This window comes from Protomyctophum bolini (assembly GCF_963924005.1).
Source record: "Protomyctophum bolini genome assembly, chromosome: 16".
NCBI classification, from domain to species: Eukaryota; Metazoa; Chordata; class Actinopteri; order Myctophiformes; family Myctophidae; genus Protomyctophum; species Protomyctophum bolini.
This window is the reverse complement of record NC_137877.1, coordinates 11,452,103-11,466,846: the sequence shown is the minus strand read 5'-3', so window position 1 is coordinate 11,466,846 and position 14,744 is coordinate 11,452,103. Positions and strand designations below refer to the sequence as shown.

The 14,744-nt window shown below is 43.2% G+C and overlaps 1 protein-coding gene across 3 annotated transcripts; it reads left to right on the top strand.

Annotated features, from left to right (window-relative positions):
* The first annotated feature begins 1,159 nt into the window (after positions 1 to 1,159).
* Positions 1,160 to 12,799, top strand: tnfsf11 (TNF superfamily member 11). Of its 3 annotated transcripts, none has more exons than XM_080785534.1 (4): positions 1,160 to 1,568; positions 4,147 to 4,182; positions 8,826 to 8,951; positions 10,387 to 12,799. In XM_080785534.1, the coding sequence occupies exons 1-4, from the start codon at positions 1,368 to 1,370 to the stop codon at positions 10,834 to 10,836; spliced, it is 813 nt and encodes a 270-aa protein (XP_080641660.1). In that variant the 5' UTR covers positions 1,160 to 1,367; the 3' UTR covers positions 10,837 to 12,799. The 3 variants fall into 3 exon arrangements, with proteins under 3 accessions (XP_080641660.1, XP_080641659.1, XP_080641658.1); XM_080785533.1 differs by having other exon boundaries at positions 8,817 to 8,940; positions 10,379 to 12,799; XM_080785532.1 differs by having other exon boundaries at positions 8,817 to 8,951.
* Positions 12,800 to 14,744: the final 1,945 nt, after the last annotated feature.

Here is a 14,744-nt window from a genome sequence, read left to right as displayed (position 1 = left end):
CATCAGAAGAGGCCTTTTCACAAATCTACCGTATATCATTGATTCATTGCTGTTGAGAATAAACAGCAATGCCTTGTCATGTACAGTATAGGCCTACAATATTGTGCAATTTATTGAAATATATTTTCTTTATTGTAGTTGAGTTTTAGATTAATAATTGTATGTTTTATCCAGGGTTAAAGGACCACTTCACCACTTTTCAACCTATCTTCAATTATACAGTAATAGGTCCTCACTAATAATCATGAAAAAAAAAAATTCTACTCTGTCTGTGTCTCATAGGAGGGCTGTGTCTTCCAGTGACATCATCGATGGGGAATACAAGCTAATAAAAACTGCAGGCTTTCTAGTCCTGAAAAGTTGCAAAGCGAAAATGGAAGCCATTGTTCTCACGATAATGACATTTTAAAATGATACATTTAAAATATTCAGTGAGTGTGACTATATAGGCCTATAGGCTTATAAGAAGACATATTTTGCTTCTTTGGACAAAAATGTATTCTGGATTTATATTTATTCATTCTCTCTTTATGGCTGTATAGATCGATCGACTGTCGACCTACTATTATGTGCGTGATGGCATGGCCAGACCCTATATATGGGCCAGAGTCCAGACTAATATATATATATTAACTGGCCCATATATAGGGTCTGGCCATGCCCTAGGCCAGGTACACCGTACAGGCCGCGCACATGCAGACCTGTGCGCTTACAGTAATAGCTAGGCTGCGCTTATAGTAGGCTATAGGCTAATGCTATTCATAACTTCCATTATAGTTACATTGTGTGTGCCATATTAATTTAATGACCATGCTGCTTAAATGACATGATTAAATTATTAATAATAAATATGAATAAACAAGTATTAGTTATAACATAACAGTTAAGTTGCATCTTGTTTTGATACAGGTGGCTATTGTTTTTTAGTTTGTGGCAATCAAAGCCCCAATGCGGCGCTACTGTTGTTGCCTAAATGAAGAATTGTGACACAAGGGGTAAAAAGCTCACGTGACGTCAGTTCGTTTTGCTGAAGGGCCTTTTGTAGCGCCGCGGCACACAGAGGAGAGCAAATAAAGGCGCACGTCTCGTTTTACCTGTAGTGCGATCGCGTCTGTCTCTCTGTCTTGTCAGTCAGTCAGTCAGTCTGTCTGTCTCTCAGTGTGAGACAGTCCCGTAACGTAACTGCGTCGTTGCAGGAGAGCGATCAGCGCACCAGAGAGCCCTCTCCGTGCCGTCCATCTGTTCTGATTGGCTGCCTGCTTTACAAAGGAGCCGAACTCTCCCAGCCCACCCACCGCTTATAGAACTCCTCGGTCACAATTGCCTTTCTTGCACTAAGGAGAGAGGACCTGACACAGCGCTCAGCCATGGCAGCTAACCATAACGATTACCGGGGCTACCTTCGGAACACGGTCGACATTGAGTCGGGGCAGCACCGCTTCCACCCCGTGCAGAGCTCGGAACCCACGTACCGGCCGCTGCTCTTCGGCACGCTCGCCGTTATGGGATTGCTTCAGGTGGCGTCGAGCGTGGCGATCTTATTACACTTGACAGGTTACCTCCAAGAGGTAGGCAACGCTTTTTTATTGCACGCTCAAACACACTTCACTTCAATGCAACGCATGCGACACTTTGCCTCTCACTTCTCGCTTTTTTTCTTTTTCTTTTTTCTTTTACAGTGCATGTCTGACAGCATATTTGACTGCTTAAACTATACTTTCAATTTATTTGAAAACAAACTTTCTTCGAAAACAAACTTTCTTCGAAATGTGTACGTGTATATTGTGGAGGTGGGCCCACAATATCTGGCATGAGACACTGCATGAGAATTAAATTGTGTCAACATAGCGCAATCTTTTAATGTCTACCATTAAAGGTAGACTAAAGTATGTTACATGCTCGCAGGGTTCGTTTACAAAGCGGATCTAATCTACAAGAGTAGGCGAAAGATAATGAACATTTGAAGCTTATTGCTTTTCGAGAATTTTGAGATAAGGATTTGAGACTAGCCTACTCCTGTTACAAGGAAACATAATTGGTTTCTGTTTTAAGGCGCCATGCGCCTCAGTGTGTTTAGTTTGAACATTGCCCGCGTAGCCTACTGCGTAGGTATGTTACTGTAGGCCTACTCCGCTGTCAGCGCGCCGTGCTGTTCTTTCACACGCATCACCTCGCATTGCTGCTGAGATTTTCCACGGAGATTAGGGCGTTGCATTTTAACAGCTATTTCAGCGAGATCATATTTTCCTGCGGCTGCAAGACCTTATCTGAAGCATCGCTCCGTTTGGGTGATAAATCTTGGTAGGCTAATTCAGGCTCTACTGTAAATACAAATGTCATTCTGCAAGATGTCTTGTTTGCAAACTGCAGATGTTTTCACTTATGCCTCTGCCTGCAGTTTTTCGTGCACATGTTTACATGCCATTTGTTTTGGGCTATATTTGTAATTTATCTGTCAAAAGTGAAGACCTTTGAGAATAAACAGAGGTTTCTTCAAGGCCATGGACTGAGAATAACACTTTTGGAAATGCATTTGAACTCTCTGGAAAATATCAAGACAAAAGTCTCAGAATATATTACAACTGGTAAAAACATGCATCCACACACAGTTAGTGCACGGCTTGTCAGGTGGTAGCTAACTCATCTTGATAGTCTTATCTTCGTTGTACATATCTGTGATCTTGTAAAAGCAACATTTACATTATAGGCCCGGTTGTTTTTGTTATACTTTAACAGCGGTTTTGGAATTGATGTTTCGACAAGCCAATAGAAGAGACCGCATCTCCTTTCTGTCAAGATGCTTTACTTGAAAAGTTCTCTCTCTCTGACCCCCCCCCCCCCCTCCCCCCTCGCAGCCCCCCTTTCTCTCTCTCTATCTCTCGCTCCACTCCACTCCACTGTATGTTTATGTGTCAGATCTGTTTGGCTTGTTTTTGGGATAAACACATCAGTGCGTGGTGGTAACTTATCCTGGACACAAGCCAGACGGAAATAATCACAGACAGACAGACAGACAGACAGAAAAGTACAGACAGTGAGACTGTGTGTGCGTGCATGCGTGTGTGTGTGTGTGTGTGTGTGTGTGTGTGTGTGTGTGTGTGTGTGTGTGTGTGTGCGTGCGTACGAGTGAGGGGGGGTTGTTGGTGGCGGGGAGTCAGTGAGAGTGAAGTTGACGAGTGAAAGCCCCCCAGAGTGGAATTGAAGAATCCCAAGAAATTAAGGGCGAAAGCCAATACTTTTGTGTAGTTGTATTCTGTCTATTGGGGATGATTCTGTGATGTATGCAGCTGTGGGGAGTAATCAGCGTCCTTGTTAATCGCAAGTTCTGCTACGAGACTCATCAGTCTGATTGGCCAGAGTTCGATTTACACTGAAGACGGCATGCTGGGTTGTGAATTAATACTCTATGCCTAATGCCTGTCCTTGAATCCCGACCCTGATGGCACCATGTGGTAGCATTTTGAAGCTGAGTCATAGCCTCGCACGGACCACAGTTTGTTTGGCACTGACTGCACCATCGCTGGTCTCCAAAACACCTGTGTGACTTCTTACTGGAGACAGAGACATGCAGGGAGCAGGAATCTGCACAGTGCCGTGCCTGGTGCCTGCGCAGGAATGTGCTGGTGTAAGGGCATTTTGCCACGCTGCTTTAGATTCTGTGTGTGTGTGTGTGTGTGTGTGTGTGTGTGTGTGTGTGTGTGTGTGTGTGCGTGAGTATGCACGTGGTGTAGTACACACAAAAAGGCAAAGGACAAAGTATTTGTTTACAGTTTAGTTTGTGTTCATAGTTGACAGTGAGTTAAGCTGACCCCTGACAATTGAGCCACAGAGTGACTCACTCTCAAAGCCACTTTTAATTTGGCCATGCTGTGACAGCCAGGCAGTCTGGCGGCAAATCTGCCAGGGGAGTGACATGCGGTTAAAAGAGCTCCAATCCAAACCAGCCCCCACACTTATTTCCGTCTTCCTGTAAAGTTTTGTGAAATATCCCTCCCACTCACACCTGTCATGGAGCTTTGGAAATGTTTCCTGCTAGGTCTGTGTCCTCATTAGGGGGCCGCGGACGGCTATCATTGTGTGGTGTTGTTGCTGTTGTTGTTTTGAAACGTTGACCTCTAACCTCTGACCTCTAACATCTGTCTCCAGGTAGACCTGTCGTCAGCTCCACACCGACCCATAGAGGTGAGTTGTTGTCTCCTGCATGCCCCCGTGCAAAACAACACAACAACACCAGGGACTTTTCTTCCTCCACCATTATAACCGTTTTACTTCCTGTTATATGACACAGTAGATGCACCTAGATAGAGGGTATGCGCGTGACATCATCATCAAACCAGGAAGTTATGCATGCAGGAACGCCTATACTGAGTGGCAAAAAACTACTTTCCTGGCCTTGACAGCCCCATACATCCACACAGAAAAGTCATATCTGATTGCATTAAACAACGTTAAACAATATGTCAAACTCACTTTGCATGTTGCTTTGCCACTCGATGTGCCATTCACTTTAAGCATGCGCATACCCTCTATGGCTGTTGTCAGAGAGCAACGAAATATCTGCAGTTCTAAGTTGGCGGATGAAGAGTGCGTGTTTTCCCATGGACATGCACTCATTTTATATTACTACACCGTGTGGTTTTATTTCTTCCCAAGTGCCCAAAGGGTTCATGGGTTCACTCACCGCAGAAATTACTGTGTAAACCTTTTGGTTCAAATGAGAAAAGGAGAACACCAACAATTTAAATTTCCATCAGAATAATAAATATGAATTATTCATGAAGGTTAGGAAGAAGCATATTTATCAGATTTTGTTTTGTTTTGATTGTCACATGTCATCAACATGCCAAGAAACGAAATGAATATGAAAACTACCACTTGCACAGTTATATGGTATAAACAAGACCAAAGTTTTTATGCCACATAAAAAGCCTTGTTATTAAGAATGTTTACATTAATGATAGGTATTATTTTCTTATGTTTGTTCCAAACTGGAGGTATAATGTGCCTTGCCTTCGAATTTGTATTACATAATTAACCCCTTTTGGTGTTTTAAACATGTTATAATTTAGCTATTGAAAAAAAGCAGATCTACAAGCTCATAGCGCGCCACCGAGTGGCGCGCTATGAGCTTGTAGGTCTGCTATTTTTGAAAAAATCGTGAAAATGTGGTGCAAGTCCTGACGGAAAACTGTCCAAATTTAGAAGACATTTTATAAATTTCGACGTCAGGCCTATAAATGGGTTAAAGAATAGTTAAAGACAAACAAAAGCATAGTTAACCACTTTAAATGCTGTGCTTTGTAATTTAGCTTAGTGCCGTGGATGCATACTGCCTTCCACCAGTGGTGGTCAGGAAGGCTGGTGACGGTAGACGACAGGGCGGAAAATACAACTTGTTTGATATAGAGTAGTGTCCCATAGCTTATGAATGAAGCTGTATTTTAAGTGTTTTCTTTTTTTTCTCGTAGGACACCACCAATATTAGCCTGTGATGTGGCTCAGTAGAAAGTGTTGTTGTTAAATGGGAGTGCCACTTGACACTTCAGCTAGTGACTTTGCCAAACGTTTTGGATTTGACAGCCAAGACAAGCGAGAGAACCAATCAACACTTTGTGCTTCTGCATGATGTCATTGTTTGCCATCTGTGGTTGCCAAGTGTCCTCGGTAACCTTCAATCATCAGTAAGGGTGGCATAACGGAGTGGTCAGGTCGGAATGCTCCATTGTTGAGGTCTGATAGGGGTTTTTCTCTAATTCCTTTTTGGAAGGCGCCGCCATTTTCTTGGCACGGGTTTTTGCCGTGCACAAGCAAAAAACCTTCCAGGAAGTAAAACAACACAGAAAAGAAAAGGGGCTGCTTTGCTTCACTTGTGTTTTGGTTTCCCCCATTATGCAGTAACTCCTTTTGAAATGATGTGTTTGTGTTTGCCCCGGGTAACCCCGGCGGAGTCCTCAAGACAAAAAACCACCCAGCCTGTCTTTGGAACTGAGGAGCTCATTGTGTCATCAACTTATCCGCCATTTCCCATGGCGCAGAAGTGAGGCATGCTGGGAGCTTTATGAGGTGTCAGGGTGACAGGTCCACTTGGCCCACGTTGTGTTGTGTTAGGGTCTGCCCTTGGACCACCGCTACTCTCCTCGTGACAGACCAGAGGGTTTTGTTAGAGAGCGCGGGCCCCACTGGACAGCTGTCAGCTCTCTTGTTTAGCTACACGCTCCGTGCCCTTTGATGGAAGAGACAGGATGTTAGGCCTGGCCTACGCTTGGATCTGGGGCTGTGGTCTGAACTATTGGGAGTGGTGAGGATTGGTTAAAAGCCAGCGAATTGGGACCACTGACTCACGATGTGAACACTTTAACAGTTTTCAGAGATTTGCCTGATTGATGCACTTTTAAACATACAAGGATTGCCCCGCTCTCGTGGCCAAGTTGTGAGTGAAGTTCAGACTTTTGTTTCTGAGGGCAGCATCTCTCAAACCACTCAACAAGATAACACAGACGTTGAGATATCTAGTATAAAGTCATATAGGACTAAAAAGAAAACCAAAGCCTGCAGCGCTGTGCATTCTCTGGCCCAGAGGCATACAGTGAGATGACAGCGTGTGCCATTATTCACCCGGAGACAACATTATCTAGGATCTGTTCTGTGGAAAGCACCTTAAATAGCCCTCTGCTACAAGTGTGTGGCTTTTCCCCCAACGCCACGCTACGGCCTCAACCGTAGGTCACGTTGACGTTGAGCATCACGCTGTACACCCAGAAACAGCCACGCTGTTTCTGCTCCCTTGTTTATACAGTGTCATCCTGCATGGTGAAAAAGGTATGAAGCGGTCAAGTGTAAAAACCACAAATCAAGGACAGTATCCACACACAATGTAAGGCCAGTTGGGTAGCACAGACGTTGATGATTTCTTAGTGGCCTTGGCAAGTCCTTGTTTACCCCCTTGTCTCATTCCGTACCACCGTTCTATAAACATGTTTGTGCAGCAAATTGTTTTTGGAATGACAGACGGTGCTAATCTTAGATTGAGAGCTGTGTAAATCTGTCCAAGTTCGGGTTTTGAGTAAATATTACATTGTAATATTAGCACAGTGCGATGTTGACGAGCACGGGACCGCGTTTTGTGGTCTCGGTGTGATTGTCACCGTGTAATTTAGGTTTCTTTGGCTTGTTTAGTGTTGTTTGTATTTAAGAGGCAATGTGTGTGTCTCACTGTCTGTGTGTGCTGTTCTTGTTAGGGTGGCCTGTTTAAGGGGCTTGCCCGTTTCAACACTTTTCATTTTCACTGTGGTATTTTATTTCCTGGCATAAGGCGACGGCGGGATGACATTGGCATACCTGAGATTATTGAATCGGAGGAAATTAGCCATAAATTCTGAAACGAGTTGAAACATTTTCAATGTGACAATGCTTTTTTATACTCTTGAGCATTAGGACCAACATTTGTGAGAAAAAAGTTAATGTAATCTAATGCATGTACTGTATGATTGTGTGTGTGCATAAAACATTAATGCAGTTGCACAAACTAATTTGTGCAATTGCTGTGCACACTGACATACACAGACAAATAGCTAAAACATTGAAAGGTAGTGAAATATGTTCACTCATTTATAAGTGAAATATGTTCACTCATTTATAAGTGAAATATGTTCACTCATTTATAAGTGAAATATGTTCACTCATTTATAAGTGAAATATGTTCACTCATTTATAAGTGAAATATGTTCACTCATTTATAAGTGAAATATGTTCACTCATTTATAAGTGAAATATGTTCACTCATTTATAAGTGAAATATGTTCACTCATTTATAAGTGAAATATGTTCACTCATTTATAAGTGAAATATGTTCACTCATTTATAACTCGGCAAGCAACTATTCAAATGACAAGTGTATCTTGTCTTTCTTTGAACTTTTAACCTGATTTTTTTTGCGATATGTAGCAGGAAAATATGAGTCTCATGCCAGGCTCTCCTCGTCTCAAAAGGCTGACGAGACTTGGCAACCTTTGCTGAAGTAACTATATTTACCTGCTTGAAAACCATGTTTTTCTTCTACCGTATATGCGCTCCGTCCTGCCTGAGGAAGAAGCACCGTAGCTTAGACTTATATAAAGTCATCACTCAGGGGGCTGAATTCAATCAGATAAGCGGCGCCAAGTATGTGAAAAGCGCAATCCATCTGAAAGGTTACACTCGCTGACAGTCTCGCTGACAGAGCCTCCAGCACCGAGTTCAACTACCGTTGTAAAGGGATAAGATATTTTACTGTAACAGGCAAGGTCACGTTGGACCAAGAGAAAGAGATTTCATGATCCACTATACAGCATTTGCACACAATAGAGGCCAACGTACCCACAAAAATCACAGTTATTATCAGCTATACATGCATGCACAACCATACAAATGCATGGGCACGTACAGTACTCGCACGGACGCACGCACGCACACACACATTAAATACCATTAAACACAAATATACATTTCACTCGCTCATGCAAATGCACAAATTATTCAGGGAGACAGCAAGATAAAGCTGTGGTGTAGCATGTCAAAATGGCATTGTTTCTGAGCTAAGCTATTTGTGGCTTGGAGTGAATTTCAGATGTCACTATACAAAGTCTGACATTGAGCAACTGTCCACAGAGTGTGGTCTGACTGACACACTCATTATATAGTGTTCTCTCCACAATGATGTGAATTTCCATTTGTCAGCTGCCACTTTGCTGATTGTAAATGCACAATCTATGTAAAGGCGCTATATAAATGCACCGTTTACCCTTTACCGATTATGACCATTTCCTGTTTTCTTGCAGGAGGTGCAGACAGAGCCAGTGCTCGATGCCCTGAAGGACACGAGGAAAAACCGACGATGTAAGACTTCCAAAGACGTCCTGCCCTCCGCTCATCTACCCATCAAATCGCAACAGGAGTACAAGAGTAAGTCCAGAGTTGGAACAAGATGGACCCCGATTGTTGGACTGCATAATGCAACATGTCCTTCAAAATTAATTTAGAATTCTCTGATGTGGCCACAATAGTGTGTAATAGTAATAGTAGCCATAATAGTACCAATAAAGTAGTTTTGATAAACAATAAGCCGTAAGTAAGCGGTTATGAATTCATGTAGCCTGTTGTAAGTACAAAATGAAAATGCTATATTACAGAACGTTTGGTTACTTTGTAACCTTTGTTCTCTGAGTGAAGAGACTATGGGCTGTATTTTGCGTGTCTTAAGTACCAGGTCTTATTCCCTAACTTGAGTAAACTAAAGACCTGGAGGCGTGATCAATGCCATTTGGCTATTCTGAGTGTCCAAAGAGCATTGATCACGCCTCCAGGTCTTTAGTTTACTCAAGTTAGGGAATAAGAACTGGTACTTAAGACACGCAAAATACAGCCCTATCTCTCCACCCGACATATTTCATATGTATGGGGGGGATGTCCCCACCTCACTTGTGACGTGGATATCTCTTTAAGACACACCAGTTGTACTGGCACGCACAGGTATACAAGGCCCAGGTGTGCGTGATTACACTGGTTTACTTGATCGACACCGCTTCTGAGCGACATCGAGCTGGAGAGATAGTCTCTTCACTCAGAGAACAAAGGTTACCGAGTAACCGAACGTTCTCTATCGTATCGAGACCATCTCTCCACCCAACATATTTCATATGTATGGGGAACTCTGTAAGACACCTCGCGAGGAAGCGAGACAGTACCAGAGCCCCAGCGCCAACACCAGTGGCTCCGACCCAGCACATACTGAATTTTAAAATATTTACAGTTATGTTCAATTTAAAATATTTACAACCCCTGGAGCCAGACGCCATCCGCCGCCAAATGCTCGGGCGCCAGACGCTACCCAGAGCCCCGCAAGACGCTAAGGCCATGCCTTTTATTAAGAATTCAAAAAGAATCCGCTGTATAGCTGTGAGCTTCTCTGCTGTCGAGACGCCACGTCTGTCTGGTGACTGGTGGAGATAAAAAAAAGCAGTGTAATCACGCACACCTGGGCTTTATATACCCCATGCGTGCCAGTACAACTGGTGTGTCTTAAAGAGATATCCACGTCACAAGTGAGGTGGGGACATTCCCCATACATACTGTATGAAACATGGTGGGTGGAGAGATGGTCTCGATACGATAGAGAACAGTATGTACTGTATACAGAGAGTCTGTGTGTGTGTGTGTGTGTGTGTGTGTGTTCACACTATATACACACACACACACACACACACACACACACACACACACACACACACACACACACACACACACACACCCACCCACACACACACACGCACACACACACACAATAAAAACCCATCACCCATCTACCTCTCTAACCTGTTCGTATTGCCATGGTTTTCCTCAGAGGGCGAGCCGAGGGACATCACGATCGACTGGGACGAAGTGCACGGCCTGCGCAACCGCATGGACTACCAGAAGGGCAAACTCGTGGTGCTCGAATCCGGCTTCTACTACGTCTACGCCAAGACCTGCTTCCGCTACTACGACCCCTACCCGGAGGACAGCGCCGCCGCCGCCGGAGGACAGACCAGGACCCCGGCGCCCGACGTGAGCAACACCCAGCTCATCCAGTACGTGTACCACGAGCGCATCAAGCAGAACGTGGTGAGGGCTGCGGTGCTGATGAAGACGGGCAGCACCATGCACTGGGGGGAGAAGGACTACAACATGTACTGCTCCCAGCAGGGCCGGGGGGTACGGCTGGAGGAGGGCGACGCGCTCTACGTCAACGTGTCCAACGCCTGGCTGCTGGACCTGGAGGGGCAAGGGACGTATTTCGGGGCCATGAAACTGGGCAACTGATTTTTTTTTTTTAGAGAACATGATGCAACGGGAGGGAGGTTGTGCTACTGAACATTTTGATACGCCAAAGAACCACTGTGCGAGCACTTGTCATTTTGTAAGATTACTGATTTATATTATTGAGCTGTTCAAAAAGAAATAATGTGTTTTTTTTATTGTATAGGTTCTTTTTATACGTTGCTCTTCACCAACCGGGCCTTTGAATATGCGGAGAAATACAGGATTGATTAGTCAACCGAGGGAGTACTTGTTTTGCCATTCACTTCCTATGGCATCATATTCAAGTCTTTAAACATAATGGTTCTAAAATGGCACTGGATGCTTCTGTTTAGAGATGTGACCTACTGTATATAGGCTATCTTCTGACAGTTTAGTAAATGGTGTCACGGTATTGGCGATACAGTTGTGACTCCATGTGGGTTTTGGCCGTGGAAATCTAGTGGCCATTACATGTTGAAACATTCAGGAACACACATGAGCTAGAGTTTTGACATTGGCACTGACTTCAACATCATGGACTAGACTAGTAGACACGTGTATTCTGCTAACAAAAGCAAACCATATGGGAGTAGCCATGACAAAAAAGTCCTTTGGCAGGACGCGCAGTGAGAAAGGATTTATCACTGTTGATCCTTATTTTCTTGGAAACTTCAGGAAAAAGAGTGTGTTCAGCGGTGTAACGTTTTAGCTAACGGAGCATCTGCTTGTACTTAGCGGATTAACACAGGGTAATGATAACAACATTCCCAGGCGTGGCTATGAGCCACCACATTTAATACTGAAATGATTTAATGAAAGGCATTTATTATAAGTGTGAACAAGACAGTTGGTGATGAGGAATTACTGTGTTCCATTGTAGTAAGTAGCCTAAACAACACAAACATACTTTGTAGTGTGTAGTTCGTTCTGAATCTCTAATCGTACAGTATTGTAGCCAGCTGTCCCATGTGTAGAATTCACCCTCGCATTGAACGGCAAAATGACATCATAGCAAATTTCAACCATATGAACCCTTGTGTCCCTATTCTGGGTATGTTATCGCCAGAGGAACATACCGCGAGAACAGCAGATCTACAAGCTTGCCACGTGTTTGCGTGTGAACTTGTACATTTCGCTATTTCCCGCGAAGACATTTGGCGGTGTGGATGGGAAAGGGAAGGGACCAAGTATAGACCTGTGGGGTACTCCGGCGGTTTAAAGTGGTTGAACAAGACAACCCTCAACAGACACAGTCACAGTTGAACGCACCAACATAAGAATGAGCAGATCAGCATAAGTCATGACGTTTCATTCTCTGCCTTGGTAATGAGTGAAATCCAATGTGTATGGGGTGCTACAGTGAAGGCAATGACACGCCAATGTCATATCAAACTGAGGAGAACATGTGGCAATGACAATGACAATCAAGATATAAGTGATCCTATAGAGCAGATAGCTGGGCTGTCTGACCGTAGGTGACGACACGAACAAACTCTTGTCTTTTGACTTGGGGGACCAAATTGACTTTGGTCTGTCTTTAACTTAAAGTTTTTTTTTTTCTTTTTTTTTTTTGTTTTTGGTTTTCATTTGGCTCCTCACTGAGTTAAATGGGAATATGCACTATTAGTATTTATTTATTAGATATAGATTGTACAGAGATAGGTCATTGTTAAAATGACCTTTCGACTGTAAAGAAAATCATTTATATTTTATGTCTGTATGACATTCATTATGCAGCACTTAGACAAAATAGTAGACACGCTTTTTTGATATTAAAACACAGGGGCTCAATTTTAGAAAGCATATTTATGTATCTTTGTCCTGACAATTCTGTGTGCACTTGCCTAGCCAAAAGCAGAATATAATGTTTTTTTTAACGTGATTGTAGCATATCCATAAAATCTTCATCCTTTAGATTTTTTTCATTCAATGTTTTTTATTTTTTATTTATGTCTGTGTATGTTTTAATAAAAAACATTACTTTTCTAAAGCGCTATGTTTTCTGACATCATCTGAATTGAGCCTGAATTACTCTGCAGAGCTCAAGCTTGTATAAATCAGCTATTTTCTGCGCGTGTGCCACTGTAGTACAATGGAATATAAAATGAGGTATTAATCTTTGTCCTGACCTAGTCGTGCACCGGGAGGACTTAATCCCGCCAGAATGCCGTCTCCAGCCACAGCCTTTCAGCATGCAGTGATGAAGTGGCCACCCAGGCCTAATATCACAATGATAATGTCAACAATCTGTTGCAATCTCACCACAATTGTGATGGCCAATAGAGTGACGTCAAGCCCTCTAGCTTTCATCTCAGCTCGGCTCACCTCATGGTCAGCGCACGCCCTTCCAAACTCTGTACAAAGAGAAACCCGCCCACTGTCTCTGCATGCAGCCCCCCCACTATAACTCACAGCAGACGTTTGTTGGACCACAGCACAGAGCGGACCTGAGAGGAACAAACAAGAACCAGATTGTGACGGGACGAAGAATAAACGATGAGAATATCATTACGTTTGCTATATAATGTGTGACCAGAGCGTTTTGATCAGGGCGATGATGTGGGCCTTCGACAGGGCCCTGCAGGGTGTGTAGAGAGAAAACCGTTTTAATTTAGGTCTCGGAGGCCAGACAACCCCGCTATTGTCTGCTTTGCTTGGGTGTTCACTAGCATGTGGCTCGGTTCATGGCTGAGGTTCACACGTTTTGTGCTCTACGTGCTAGGACCTCACATGGCTCTCGGCTCATTGTTCAAAAAGTTACTCAGGGTTTGAAGTGAAATATGAGTTTTAAGGAGAAATGTTCACTTGAGGTACATATGGAGCCGATTACATCTTGACTTTTGATATAAGATTCCGGATTCCATTCCAAGATTCCACTACAATGAGATTAGCACTAAGTGGACGCATAGTGCAATGTCCTTGATAAGAATCATCAAGCCTTGATGCTGTTTATGCGTGCTATCAAATGTCAAGAAGTTAAAATTATAGCTTTTTTGGATTTTAATGGTTTGGACAGGCGTGCAATTAGAAAACAATGCTGCAGCATTTCATAATGTTTGCAAATTAGAGAAAAACAATCCTGCCATGCATTTCTCAGGGATATTTCTTGTAACATTTAAATAGTCTAGGCCCTAAGTATACAAAAATGTGGACTTCCGCAGTATGTGCCACTCTTGAAGTGTTTCAATTTCTCAATATACTTGGCACTGAAGAGAGACCATTAAAATGTGTTGTGTCAGGACACATTATGCCCCGGCTTGGCACACATTACATTCCTCTGCCCCCATACTGTCCTTTGCTCGCTCCCTAAGCTCGCTGGTACATAAAATAGGCCCATTTGGCAAAGCCCGAGAATTTAAAGCAGCCCAATTTTATTGCTCACATATGTATAAAAAACAAAACAGGCCACGGCAATGAAAGTCAATGGCCCCAAACCAAGATATGTCAATGTTGGTATGGAGTTAACCTAAAGATAAAACCTGTTATAATGCTGAACAGTACAAATTCAGCCGACTTGTATTTTGAGTCTTACTGCCTATATACTGGGTGTTCAGATGTTCCGATGTGATGTGATCTGTCGTCAACAAACTCCAGACATGTGGAACTTGACAGTGACTCATGTCTTACGTTTACTCCACATCACTTTTATTACTGTATGTGGATCAGACATGGTTTCAGAGCCCTCTCCCTTTGGCTTGGCTAAAAAGATTGTTGATTTGGAAAACAAAGTCATGTGTTTGTAAGTAGTCTAATCCATTTTGGCCTGACCTAGAAATTTAAAAAAGTTATCTTCTAAATCCTCCAGTTTTCTGAAATAAATATTGTCACGATTTTTCAAAAAATAGCAGACCTACGAGCTCGTAGCGCGCCACTCGGTGCCGCGCTATGAGCTTTGTATTTTTCAATAGCTAAACTATAACATAATGTTT